The following is a 13,412-nucleotide window of genomic DNA, read 5'->3' on the forward strand; positions in this document are numbered from 1 at the left end:
ACGCAAAGGGACGTTCCAGCCTGGTTGACGTACAGTACGTCAATGCGGTAGTAGAGTGAACAGCAGAGCTCTAGCTGTAGGTTAGAGAGGTCTGTGTACAGACCGGTACTACCGTTTCAAAACTGAATCCCTGCAGGCCGCAGAGACTGTGTGGAGAAGCCTGAGGTTGGTGAAACAAACATGGGGAACGCAGAGAGTGGCTGCGGTGGAGCCAGCGGCGACGAGGAGGACGTAGAAACGGAGAGCCCCGGCTTCGCGGAAGACAGTCCGGCCTCTGCGGCCACAGGCGTCGGAGTCGGAGGCGGTGGAGGCTCCGGGTCTGGCAGAAGCGGAAGAGGATCGAATAGCCTGCCGGTACACACCGGTGGACCACCCAGCCCCGGCGTCCTCTTAGAACAAGTGAAACTAAGAGAAGCAGCGGCTCGCATTAGCGACTCGGGGGTCGCCATTCAGGAGTCTGTCCTGGCCGGGAATGAGGGAGTCTTGGTCCGGTGGCTGGAGGACCGGTTAAACCGAGGAGAAGAGTCTGTCAATGTGGAACAGTTTTGTGAAATGTTGGAGAGCAGAGATGCGCCTAGAGATGAGTGTGAAGAGGTATACAATGTGGAAGTTAGGAAAAAATCAAACCTACAAGTGTTTAAATGTCTATCCTTGTCATGTTTGTCACAGGCAGGATAGTTTATAACTGTTATCTTGATTTATGATGACTGATTAGTGATATCATGAGAGGGACAGGCGTGATCATATGTAATCTATTTATTATTCCTAGTGATGTACAGTGAATCATTCAATGTCAGATTTGCTTTTGAGCATTATTGTCCTCAGAATTTCACTTTTGGCCTCTTGTGGAACAAACATGCTCCTTTTGTTGTCTGTTGGCTGACATTTGTTGTTTAACCAAAGGTCGCAGATGAATGGGTTAACCAATGAATGTGCACTTTAGTCTGCATTTGGCTTTGTGTGGGTCAACATGGAATGCCACAGCTTCGCTTTAGATACCACACATAACATTAGTTTATTAAATATCCAGCCCACAAGAGCAGCAAGACTTTGACCTATCAGCTGCCCTTTTCTGTTCAGAAATTGTTAAAAGGACATATATAGTATAACTTAATAATAAGCACTAGAGGGAGAGAATATTCTGCCTACCAACTGTTGCCCCATTTGTGTAAATGTTTGTAATGGTGTGCAGGCCAGGGCCCATAACATGTCACAATGTGTACTGTCTTTGTCCCCATGTCAGGCCTTTGGACAGTTTGATGCAGAGGGGGACGGGGTGGTGGATGTAGAGAGCATGCTCGTTGCTCTGAAGAACTCCAATGGAGCTAATCTACAGGGAGAGCTGAGTCATGTGATAAGACAGCTACAGGCGTGCTCCTTAACCCCAGGTATGAGATGTGTTTTCTGTACACAGGAATGAACAAGGGTAACTTTATTTGAGTAGGTATTGTCAACAGGTGTCCGAGGAGTTTACCCTTAATATCAATATTGCACTTTGCTCTTATTGTTTCCACAGGTTTTGTTGACATATTCTCCAAGACCAAAGACCGGTTAGGGGCGCATGCCTCTAAGATCCTCAAATACTTACACAGGAATCGTATTCCCAGCAGTGCCATCCCTTTCCCTATTTTAGAGGGCTACAACAGTATCTGCACCATGAGGTCCAGCGTGGTCCAGGACTTTTTGGAATTCCTCTTGCAGAAGGAGAAAGGTGAGCACCGCAGCTTCAGATGTGGAGCCTAAGTGGTTTGAACCGTAAACTTCTGAATGTTCTCCATTAGATTTTAAGCGCACAGGCAAAAACTGAACAATGAAGACATACTAAGCAGCATCTGTCTCCTACTGTCACACAACTTTCAGACAGTTGCCCTAACTTTGCATTTTTATCTTTCAGATTTAGATATTCAGTACAGAGCCGAGCTGGACCGCGATCCAGAGGTGGACAAAGTCAAGGTGGTCACCCAGTGCTACAGCACAATAGAAGCTTCATCCAATGTTGCCGATATTTACAAGATGACAAACGGTGAAACTGCATCTTTCTGGCAGTCGGACGGCAGTGCACGCTCACACTGGATAAGGCAAGGGCATCTCCTCCGGAATATGTGACTCAAGGCTTTGCAACTGATTGTCATGTGTGCCTGATCCCTGCGTATATGATCAATCTTAAGGTGGAACCATGTCTCTTTTCTGTTTCCAGATTAAAAATGAAGCCAGACGTGGTTTTGAGACGTCTAGCCATCGCTGTGGCGTCCAATGACCACAGCTACATGCCTCAACTGGTCTCGGTTGCTGTGGGGAAAAACCGACGTTCCTTGCAGGAGATCAGAGATATCCGTATCCCCAGCAATGTCACAGGCTATGTAGCACTCCTGGAGAATGCCAACATCACACACCCCTGTGAGTCACCATCTGCCAGTCTGTCTGATTAGTTGAGCGTCCATTTATCCTTAAGCATCACTGTAGAGTTCATAGATGTTTGACTTTCACTGTTGGATTCACATGCAAGCTGTCAGGAGCTCAGAAATAAATCCAGCTAGCATCCAGGGATCCAATCCAAGAACTGGTGTGTGGGTTGTTGTTGCTGACAAGGGTTTAAACCTTGGTTTTCCATCTTCCGCCTCAGGTCTTAAAGGACCATCTGTTTAGCCAATTGGCCACACATCCACCTAATCAGAAGTTATATAACCACTCAGAAGCTGGGCTACACCTCACAAGCTGTGTTTATTCTCGGCGTTTTATCAGTGAGAATGACATCAAGTGAGAATCCACTGAGGCAAGCAAGAACAGACAGCCAAATATTAGCAGAGGTTTAGACAATGGCGACAGATGCAGCACTGTATTATGGTTTGTGGCTCTAACTACAGGCTGCATCAGTCTTAGCCTTGTATTATTTTTAAATGATAATGTGCTTTTTGACTGAATGATTCTTCTAGATCTCAATGAGCGTAGAGAAATTCATCATCCAGCTTCTAATGACTATAAGTAAAACTTATTTTGTTCGTGGCTCCGTTAATCAACATCAATTGTTACGTAATTCTTGGAGGGCTGTGGCATTTTTTGCATGTATTCCATCACTCTGCTAACGACATTACCTCGTCTCCAAACCCCCAGACATCCAAATCAACATCAAGCGGTGCCTGAGCGATGGATGTGACACACGGATTCACGGCTTGAAGACGCTGGGCTATCAGATTACCAAGAGTAAAGAGGTGTCTGTTTCGGATGCTTCGGCCATCTGGTACCTGTCTCTCCTCACCTCCTTGGTCACTGCCTCCATGGAGACCAACCCTGCACTGGCTCACACTGTCCTTCAGAGCACACAGTAAGATACGCTACTACTATCATATTTTTTAATACTAATAACATTGAGTCAGTTGTGGTGATTTGACCAGTGCTCGGGTTCTGAGAGGTGCTTTTTTTTTGTGTGTTGCTCTCTTTCTAGAAAAGCCTTACGTCACATGCCACCGTTGTCCCTAACGCCGTCATCCACAGAGTTCCCCAAGTTCTTCTCTTTGAATATCCTGGAGGAGGTGGATGGATTTCTTCTCAGGATAGCAGAGTAAGGACCTGCCGGGATTACATCAGCACGCTCGCCCATCACTGCCACACTGAGCTCATAATGCTGACATCATCGAAACGAAAACAGGCTAAAATCAAAGTATTGATTCAGTGCGGTGATGCCACACTAATTCCATTCCATTTGATGTATTGTATTTCCTTCAGTCGTTGTCAGGACATTTAAACAGCAGCAACAACCCAACTGAAATAACCCTATCAAACAATTCATTCTCAAAACTATTACTGTAGATGTTTATTTTATGCATTCAGCATTGTCAGAGATACAGTACTGTGCAAAGGTTTGAGGCTCTAAAAGTAACCCTCTTCATGTAACCCCCAGACTGACTCCATGATGTTGAGTTCAGGGCTCTGTGGGGGTCATACCATCTGTTGCAGGACCCCTTGTTCTTGTAGCTGAAGATAGTTCAGTTCAAGATAGTTTGGGGTCATTGTGATGCTGCAGAATACATTTGGTACCGGTCAGATGCCTCCCTGATGGTGTTGCATTATGCATAAGAATCGAAACATTTGAAGTGCCAAAAACTTTTGCACAGTATTGTACATTCTGCCCAGTATTTATCTAAAAAAAAAAAAGCATTTGACTAGTGAGGCTTTAAGCGTTACTGCTAAATACAGTATGTAATGTGCACACAAGCTATTTTTGGTACAATAATGTGGTTGTTTGAAATCTAACAAAGTAACACCAGAATTGGCTGTGGGTTTGTTAGAGTCAGGCTATGTATGCCATATTTTCCTCCTACTGCTAGAAACAGGAATATACTGTGAATTATGACAATATTAAATTGGATATTGGAATTAATCTGCGTTAACCCAGCTTTAAATTGCGATGTTCCTGCGGGAAAACTTATAGACTGAGATGTAACTTTTCGCTATGTTTTTAATTCCCTTATATTGGAGAACTGAAAGAGAAAAACCAAATGCTAAATTAGTACATGCTAGTTCTGAAGCTCAGGCGGTGTGAACTATTTCAGGATGGGTCACATTCAACAAGTTAATATGCTCTGTATTGATTGCACTTTAAAACCAAGTGTAGTCACAGATATATTCTCACAGTTCATTCATGCTTTATGTCTGGACCACAGCTTTAGGATATGGAATTATATTAGAAAACTATGACCATGTATGAAAAAACCCCCCCAAAAAACAAAAACCAATGGCACTCTTTTGCTAAAACACCCCAAAACTAACTTGTGTTTGTGTTTTTGTTTCTGTGTAGCTGCTGTGTGAGCCCTGACGCAGAGCTGACCCTCCTGGCCTTCGCTCTGGCCAGAGGCAGTGTGTCAAAAGTGCTCCAAGCCCTGTCCTGCATCAGTGACCATTTAGAGGCAGAATACAAGGCCTCCCCCCTCATCACCTCTATGGCCTCAGTTAGGCTACGACTACTCTATCGCAATGGTAATGTGACCAGCCCTCCTTTTAACATTTTTTCCTAGGAGAGAAAGAGCTTAGCCTACAGAGAGAGATGCTTTATTTGAGGTGATAAATTTGTTACAAAGCTGCTGTGCAGTGTGGTGATTTTTGCCACCCAGTATAAGAATGTGATTATAGCCCGCATGGCAAATGATGAAATAGTGGTGTCATAGAAAATGTCATAATTATTTACGTCTCATTACAGGGAAGTCCCTCCAGCTGCATTTACAGGCCTGTGATGTAAAGAGTAAAGAGGAGAAATCAGGACCGGAAAACATGCTCACAGAATCCTCCACCGGAGACGGTACCAATCAAACAGTCCTCACTCAACAAGAAAATAACAAGGCAGCTTTAGCTTAAAAGTATGAAAATGCCCTCGAGTGTAACAGGATGTTTTTTGCTCCTCCGAAGGTTTTCTCACCGAAAGCGGCAGGAAGAAAGCCAGCGTGATCCTGTCCACAGAAGACCAGAGCAACTTCCAGGTCACTCAGATGAAGATCAAAGTGAGGCTCCATTTGATTTCACCATTTTTACCAACAATGCTGATATCAGTGCCAGAGATAGATCATTACTGTATGTAACCCTTATTCACTGTTTTGTGTGATAAGGTGCGAAAAGGAGCCATAGGAGCAAAATGTGGTTTGGTGTTCGCGTACAAGGAGGAAGATGCTTTTGATGCAGAGAAACATTTCAAGAGGTTCAAAAAGTATGACGCGTGGGACCACAAGGACTACAAAGAGTTTATACAAGACAAGTAAGTGTTCATCTGAGATGTATTACTCCTGATATTTTATTTCAAAGTGCACTTGTGCTCATGATCTTTATAAACAAGCCAGTGAGACCTTAATAACAGATGACAGCTATGATAAAAGTATTGGTGTTGAAGTGTACATGTGGCTAAATGTAGTTCATGCAGGGTAATGTAGCACCCCAATTAAGCATGCACCTTAATAAGACAACACCGGACAGTAGTATAGTTAGTTTTTCTGTGTTATGGATACCCCTCAGCAGTGTGGGGGTCTGCCTCAGTGCTTTATGTAAAATGGCTGTCACACCATGCCTGTCACCTGACCCGCAGTGTGAGGATTCCAGCACAGTCCGAGGATGAGCCGATTGGCTGGTTCGAGCTTGAGGACGACTGGAATGATGTGGAGATCAAGCTGCAACAGTGTCGCGTTGCAAAGGTAAACACTGCATCCACTTAAAACTAAAAAACCCTTTTTCCCCCTTCTTTATTCTCTTTATACATTCGAACCTCGTTTTTTTAGCTTTAGTGTTTTGTATCTCATCTAATGACTCAATATTACTGTGCTGTGTTACCTAAATTATGCTTTGATGCCACCAGACATTTTGCTATTTAATATTCAGGGCTTCCGTGAAAAAAACAGAAAGAAAAAAAGCTACTGCTTCGTACTAAATAGCTAAAGGACATTAACAAGTCAGCATAACTTTTCTTCCTGTGCGTCCTTGTCTTCCCAGTTCCTGATGGTGAAATTCCTGTGCACCAGGCAGGACTCTGCTGAACGCCTTGGGGTGCAGTCCCTCAGCTTCAGCGGCTACCTGTGCCCTGGGGCAGAGAGGCTGGGAGACCTGGATGATCTGAGTCCAGAGGGAGAGAGCTACGACCGTGATGCTGTCACCGGCCTTTGTCTACTAAACAAGACACTTTTCTTCATCCAACAGCTCACACGCGACATGGTAGCCAATCATTAAAATATCTTATATATATATATATATATATATATAAAAAATAATACTAATGTATATGAAGTATACATTAATATGATTGTCTCAATTCTATACATTGCATTGTACAGTATATTGTGTGTCAGCATGCTTTAAATGAATTGTTTTATGGCCGCCACACTGAACAATGGTGGCAGCAGCTGATGGTGGAATAAAAGGAAGATCAATCACTTTAAAATGCTGTCACATTAAATATCAACAGCAAGACAGATGGAGAACAAGTAGACACATCTGTTTTGTGAAATTTGTACATTTGAGAATGATTAGTACTTAACATACTAATCTCTGGCCTGGCATGAGATAGACTATACCAGTATCTTCAATATGGATTTGTTTTCTTAATTTGCTCACTTACTTATATTTGTTTTATTTACATCATTCATTCATTTATTTATTTATTTATGGCTAGTACGTCTGACCACTAGCAAGAACATAACATTGGTTGTACTGTTTTAGTTTTGTTGAAGACTGTCTTTGAGTTTTTCCTCTCTTCATTTCTGCAGGACGCCTCTCACTTCAAGCAGAAGTTTCTTCTTGACTTCAGTGGTGGTCTCAACTTGAACCTCTTCTGGAACTTTTACAGTAAACTCCGGACAATGTGAGTACTTGTACAGTCACTACTGTTTTTTTTTTGTATGCACACGCTCACTGCAGCCATTACTACAGCAATATTTACCATTTTTGGCGCGATCAGGCTAAGTGGTCCGTGAGTGGGAAACATCCAGACATATGAAAGTCTCACCTGTAATTGTCTGTGTCTCAGTGAGGGAGAGGACGTGTTGAAGAGCAGAGTTCTTCTGCTCCAGTTGATGCAGAACTGTTTCCCCATGCTGCCCAACCCACTGGAGATAGGCGGGGCAGAAGAGAGTAAAGGGCCAAATGAAGGAGCAGCAGCAGCAGCAGCAGCAGCAGCAGCAGCAGCAGCCGCCACAGCTTGCCCATCCACCTCCAGCAGTGCAGAGCCTGTGAATGATTCTGTTAGAGCCGTCTGGGAACTCTACACTCACCTGTGCCACGGTAAAAGCCATTCAGCTTTTCATAGAGACTTCTTGGGCAGGTCTTGGTTGATTTGTAACATTTTTTTTGTGAAGATCTATGTAATGACAGTATAAGTAATGTTTGTGTTTCAGTTGTGGATGGTCCAGAGGGTGAGACATTAGTGGAAAAAGCTTTGCGCAAGGAAGCAGTCAAGGCCATTCTCAATGGAGCAGCTGTTTTCTTCCCTGATAAACACATCAGACGGGACAAGCTCTTCAACATGATGGTGAGTGCATTGATATTTTAGTTTCAGTTTTAATTTTATTTTTAATTTCAGTTCATTTTAATATCAATTTTAATTATCTTTTACAGAAAAACATTACAGAAGAGGATCAGCCAGAGTCAGTGAAAGTGACATTCGAATCACTTTGCAATTACTTCAGGTAAGCACACTGTAGATATACAAACACATCATCATATCCTCCTGCATATGTGGAACACAATGGATTAGCAGCAGCTGTTTTCTCCATGCAGTGATCAGGACCCAAGTGGCCTTCTCCTGCTCCCACCTAAAGGAGCTCCCTCAGACTTTGACATCAGCCCTATACTGTCAGTGATGGAGATACTGCTATTGGTGGCAACAAGAGAAGTGAGACCACACACACACACACACACACACACACACACACACACACACACACACACACACACACACACACACACACACACACACACACACACACACGTTTACTTATGTCATTTCTGGGGACATTACATAAACCTACATTCATTTCTTGGAGACTTACCCTAACCTTAACCTTAAAGGTGCAATAAATGACATCGAGTCTCACTGATTTGCTGTGTAGAGACATAGTGAAGTAATTGGTGATCGGAGCAGAGGATTAAGCCACACTACCTCTGTGTGTGTGTATTGTTATCTGAGCTTCTGTGTTCTTTGTTGTGGTAGCCGCACCAACTGCGCGTGCCTATTAGTGCATGCGAGTCCCTCTGTGTTCTCCACATCCGTTTCCAAGATGTCACAAACTTTCTCAAATTACAGCTTAACACTACACTTACATATGTTTCTGAAAACATTTGATGTGTAAAATACACAATGCACTAATATAATGTTGATTCATATTTGATCAGCACTGCCTGCTTTGACAGTTTGATCTGAATTTAGTGAGTTGTCTGCCCCCCCCCCCCCCCCCCCCCCCCCCCCCCCCCCAACTTTATTGAGTAAATGTCAAACACGTTTGTTTTGGTCTGAGATGTTGGTGCTATAGTGTGACATCTGGTGGCTGAATGTCATGTATTGCAACTTTAACCACTGACCCAAAAATATGCCTTTTCCCAATTGGGGACATGGCTTTTGTCCCCAGTTGGAGCTGTGCTCAATCAACTGGTCTTGAGTCACACACACACACACACACACACACACACACACACACACACACACACACACACACACACACACACACACACACACACACACACACACACACCCACACATATTATTAACCCTTTATCACCATCTCCCTCTTGTTTAATATTTTTGCTTAAATCAAGTGAAATCACATGTTTCTGTCTACTAATATTCAACTGTCTGTCATCTGTCAGTGTGAGGTTATGATGGTGGATGAGAGTGGTGGAGCCAGCAGGACGGTGTTGCTGTCCTTGTTCTGGGCTCTGCAGGGCAGCCTGCTCTCCTGGTGCTACCTGCAGCTTAAAGGGGGAGCCTCTACCCCCATTGCCATGGACCTGGCCAGAGACATCCTCTTAAAATGTGAGACATTGTGACAATATTAAATTGCTGACACTTCCTACAGCTTCTTTTATAAAAGGCTGATTCTGTGTGTTCATTAGGAGAGCACACAGTGTAATTCTGATCACTGAAGTGTTGGGAGTCCAAAAGATCAAAGAATGTGTGAATTACATTTTGTTGTGTACATAAGACCAGCATTCAACTTCAATAAGCGGACAAGAGGGAATGCTTTCAGAATGTCTAAATGACTTATGTCACCCTTCTCTTTCAACAGATGTAGATCAGTTCTTGGGAAGTGTCAAGACTATACTTGGTTCCCTGCTGGAGAGATACACTGGTGCTGAAATTACTAACAAACTAGGCAGCTCCATCCTCGCCACAGTCTTTAGACAACTGGTAATCAAATCTTATTTTGTGATGTTTGAGTCACCTTCTTGTGCAGTTATAGAGTTGAACATGCTGAATGAATGTAATGATTGTTCCGGCAGATGGTTTTCCTCCTGGAGCTGTGCTCTTTGGACATCCCTCACAGTCTGCTGCTGAGGAGCTTCTCTTCTCTGGTCGAGCTACTCAAAAACCTAGCCAGTGACACAGGAGACATCTTTTCCAAGGTCAGTTTACTCTCTGGCTTTGTTGTGTGTTATAGCGCTCTAAGATTTATGCAGCCTCCGATCCCAATGTATGAGGATGAATGGAGAGGTGAAAAGGCAGACAGGTATTTTTGGACGTGTAGGGCTTACCGAATTACAGCAACACTGCTTAATTGCATATCATGCCACTGTCAGGTGGATCAAGAGAGCTGGCAACAACCCCAGCAGCCTGTGGTGCTAAGGACCTGGAACATGGAGTCCCCTCATAACTATGAGAATAGCCGACACGAGACCAGCATCTTTGCCTGTCCTGGTGCTACCTCCTTTGAGGTGGAATTTGACGAACGCTGTGAGACAGAAAAGAGGTGAATAATGCAAAATATTACTTGTTCCAATGTTGTTGTTGTTTTGAAATCCCCAGAGAGAATTTTTAATCACCCTTCCTCTATGCTTTTGATATTCATAGATACGACTACCTAGAATTCACAGATTCTAGAGGTGGAAAGGTCCGCTATGACATGAAAGTTGGAACTGAGAAGTGGCCAAAGGTAGGAAAAGGGAAACCACTGGATTTCCACATATTAAACACTGGTGCTTCTTATTACCTTTACATGTCTGTTTCTCTTTGCTTCATTTTAGAAAGTGACATTTGACGCTGGCCCTCAGCTCCAGTTTCCTCTTCCACTCTGATAGCAGTAATAACGAGTGGGGTTACAAGTTCGCTGTGACAGCCCTGGGTCTGCCAGACATCACCATTTCATGGATGTCAGACCTGCAGCTGCTGGTAGCTCGCCTGATGGGTCGTCTTGCCTCTAGAACCCTGGCACTAAAATCCCCTCATGGTGAGACAGTTCACTTCAGATTTACAATTTTAAGCATTTCTCAGAGCCTTAATGATTTATTGAATGTTGATAATTTTGGGTTGCTGTCTAATTCCAGAGATCCGCACTTTAAAAGAGCTTCCACCAGGGAATATGTCCCATGTTCAGTCTTCGCCTCTATGGAAACCCATCCTGCGACATGGGTTGTGTGAAACCAGAGACGTGGATCGGACAAAACCAGCAACAGTACCGGTATGGACTTAATCCAGTCATGTACAAGTCACAGTCTGAGGCTTATGTTTTTTCATAGCTTAATAATGACCTCAGCCACCAGATAGAGCTCTAACACTATATGGTTTTTCTGTGTGATAGACGAATTCATGGACTGTTGATGACTTAAGGAGCTTCCTGGAGGACTTTGCCCGTTGGAACCCTTCACAAGAACCAACAGACAGTGCAACAGAGCTGATGAGGACCTTCATGCAGTCCTGTAGGAAACAGACTATGAGGAATGAGATAGCCGTTGGGTCAAAGACAGACCAAGCTGTGAATGCCATTTGGGCAGCGATGGTATATCACACACCAGCCCTCAACCACTCCCTGAAGACCTATGGTAACCCTTGGCTATTATCAATGGTCACAGAGCAAACGCTGCTCTATTTATTCAGTTTCTTGCTTTATTTCATCATCATTTTGCATGGTGTGTTGACTTTGTGGATTTCTCTCCTTCTGTTTTGTCTCTGTATGAGTAGTTAATCAAGATTGCAAATCCTGTCTCAGTGAAGATTTTGTGCAGGTCTACTCACTGGCAGACAGCATCAGAACATGGATGGTGAGTATAAATGACAGGATTTATATCTGTTGAATATCTGCTGCTGAATTTATAAATGATCATGCCACTAAACTGATGGGGTCTTTCTTTGTGTCAGTTGGAGATGAAGCAGAGATACTTAGTTGGCAAAATGACTGTTTCTGATGAGAAGGAAGGAAGTTCTGATGAGGTTACTATGGAGACACTAGGTGAGGACTCCAGCTAATTTAATACCAAATCTCTCTATATTATTTTCCATGATATTCTTTTGATGCCTTATGATCTTTTCTTTCTCTTTAGCTGAAATGTGCATTGAGAAGAGCCTCTTGCTGTTCAGATTTTCCCCTTGTGGAGTACCATGCCAGGACAATGACTCCTCCAAAGCTGCTGAAGGCAGCAATGCTCCACTCCTCCGCTCAAGTTCCATCTCAGAAGGGGACTTCCAGGCCAGCCCTTCATCTGGACCTCAGACTTCTGGGGCTGATGAGGGCTGTGAGGCCAAGGCAGCACAGAGCCAGCCCCCCAGTGCTCAAGTCCAAAACTCATCTACCTGTGGGCACAACAGGCGGGGTAACAGAGGGTCCACAGAGAGTCTCTCATCCCAACCGGGAGACCCAGCCTCTCCCTCCACCTTCCCTCGTAAAGCTCCGTTCAGCCGGGCACGCCTACGCCTCCTGTCCTGCCGCTCTACAGAAGAGCCCCGCATGACCCCCTCTGTCAAGGATCGCTACCCAATACTGAAACACATCATAAACTTTATACGAGACCAGGCTCTCACAACAGCAAGGTGATTGACCTGCAATCTCTATTTGTTGATACAGAATAAGACTTGTTTGCATTTCCTATTTGTGTAGTTCATACCACACAGGGTTATGTAATCAGATTCTTCTTTTTGTAGCATTTTGCAGACCTTGTCGCTGAACAAAGCCCAGGCTGTGAGTGTGTGCAAGGTCCTGGAGGTGGTTCAACAGTGTTTACATTCCCTGGGAAAGCCACACCTCTTCCAAGCCCCCTGCATCCTGTTCCTACAGGAGCTGTTAGCATGCCAGAAAGACTTCACCAGGTATATCAATAGCAATGATTCACCAATACAGTTTGATATGTGATTTGAATATCAGCTCAAATTCGAGAAGCACAGGTTTAGTTTCCATTTCTGCAAGTGGGAACATGCTGATATATAACTGTGCAGTAGCATTTCACTCAAGATTTTCTTTCTTCTTTGCTTTGCCTTTTTTTCAGTTATTTCTCTCAGTTGTCAGACAGTGGGCAGACGCTAGGAGAAGAAGTGAGACACTCCTACCATCAGCTGGTGCTAATGCTGGTCGAGGCTGTTCAAGGATTTAACAGCCTCAACGAGAAGTAAGCTCATAATCCTCCGACTAGATTCTCTGAAATTCTAAAGTGATTGCAGTAGTGATTAGTGTAAATGTAAGTGTGTAATGCAGTGGTGCAAACTGACCCTCATCCCTTTTTCATCAGGGCCCTGCTACCAGCCCTGTCTTGTGTGCAGACATGCTTGTTGCACCTGCTGGACATGAGCTGGGAGGTGCATGACCTTCCTCTCTTCCTGAACATCAAACTTCCTGACCTCCTGCTCAACATGTCCCAGGAGAACATTAGTGTTCATGACATTGCCATCAGGTAATATCAGACCATATCAGACCATATCAAAAAGTATTTTAGTTGTGCAGATGGGCTTTTCTAATTGATAA

At 43.9% G+C, this 13,412-nt stretch overlaps 1 protein-coding gene across 1 annotated transcript in view; it reads left to right on the top strand.

Annotated features, from left to right (window-relative positions):
• Window positions 1-66: 66 nt before the first annotated feature.
• The window catches only part of zzef1 (zinc finger, ZZ-type with EF hand domain 1), a 28,937-nt gene continuing 15,591 nt past the window's right edge, over window positions 67-13,412 (top strand). The window contains 33 exon segments of the mRNA XM_062433792.1: window positions 67-594; window positions 1,244-1,388; window positions 1,517-1,711; window positions 1,895-2,078; window positions 2,198-2,397; window positions 3,112-3,322; window positions 3,443-3,559; window positions 4,796-4,974; window positions 5,195-5,293; window positions 5,401-5,492; window positions 5,598-5,743; window positions 6,068-6,173; window positions 6,469-6,687; window positions 7,239-7,333; window positions 7,499-7,752; window positions 7,866-7,999; window positions 8,086-8,156; window positions 8,248-8,362; window positions 9,334-9,499; window positions 9,753-9,874; window positions 9,967-10,089; window positions 10,264-10,433; window positions 10,535-10,616; window positions 10,708-10,740; window positions 10,742-10,910; window positions 11,008-11,141; window positions 11,262-11,502; window positions 11,642-11,721; window positions 11,819-11,909; window positions 12,001-12,487; window positions 12,599-12,763; window positions 12,940-13,059; window positions 13,180-13,341. Coding sequence (XP_062289776.1) covers window positions 181-594; window positions 1,244-1,388; window positions 1,517-1,711; window positions 1,895-2,078; window positions 2,198-2,397; window positions 3,112-3,322; window positions 3,443-3,559; window positions 4,796-4,974; window positions 5,195-5,293; window positions 5,401-5,492; window positions 5,598-5,743; window positions 6,068-6,173; window positions 6,469-6,687; window positions 7,239-7,333; window positions 7,499-7,752; window positions 7,866-7,999; window positions 8,086-8,156; window positions 8,248-8,362; window positions 9,334-9,499; window positions 9,753-9,874; window positions 9,967-10,089; window positions 10,264-10,433; window positions 10,535-10,616; window positions 10,708-10,740; window positions 10,742-10,910; window positions 11,008-11,141; window positions 11,262-11,502; window positions 11,642-11,721; window positions 11,819-11,909; window positions 12,001-12,487; window positions 12,599-12,763; window positions 12,940-13,059; window positions 13,180-13,341 — 5,321 coding nt within the window. The 5' untranslated portion in view covers window positions 67-180.

The sequence above is a fragment of the Scomber scombrus genome, chromosome 14, assembly GCF_963691925.1.
Source record: "Scomber scombrus chromosome 14, fScoSco1.1, whole genome shotgun sequence".
Classification (NCBI taxonomy): domain Eukaryota; kingdom Metazoa; phylum Chordata; class Actinopteri; order Scombriformes; family Scombridae; genus Scomber; species Scomber scombrus.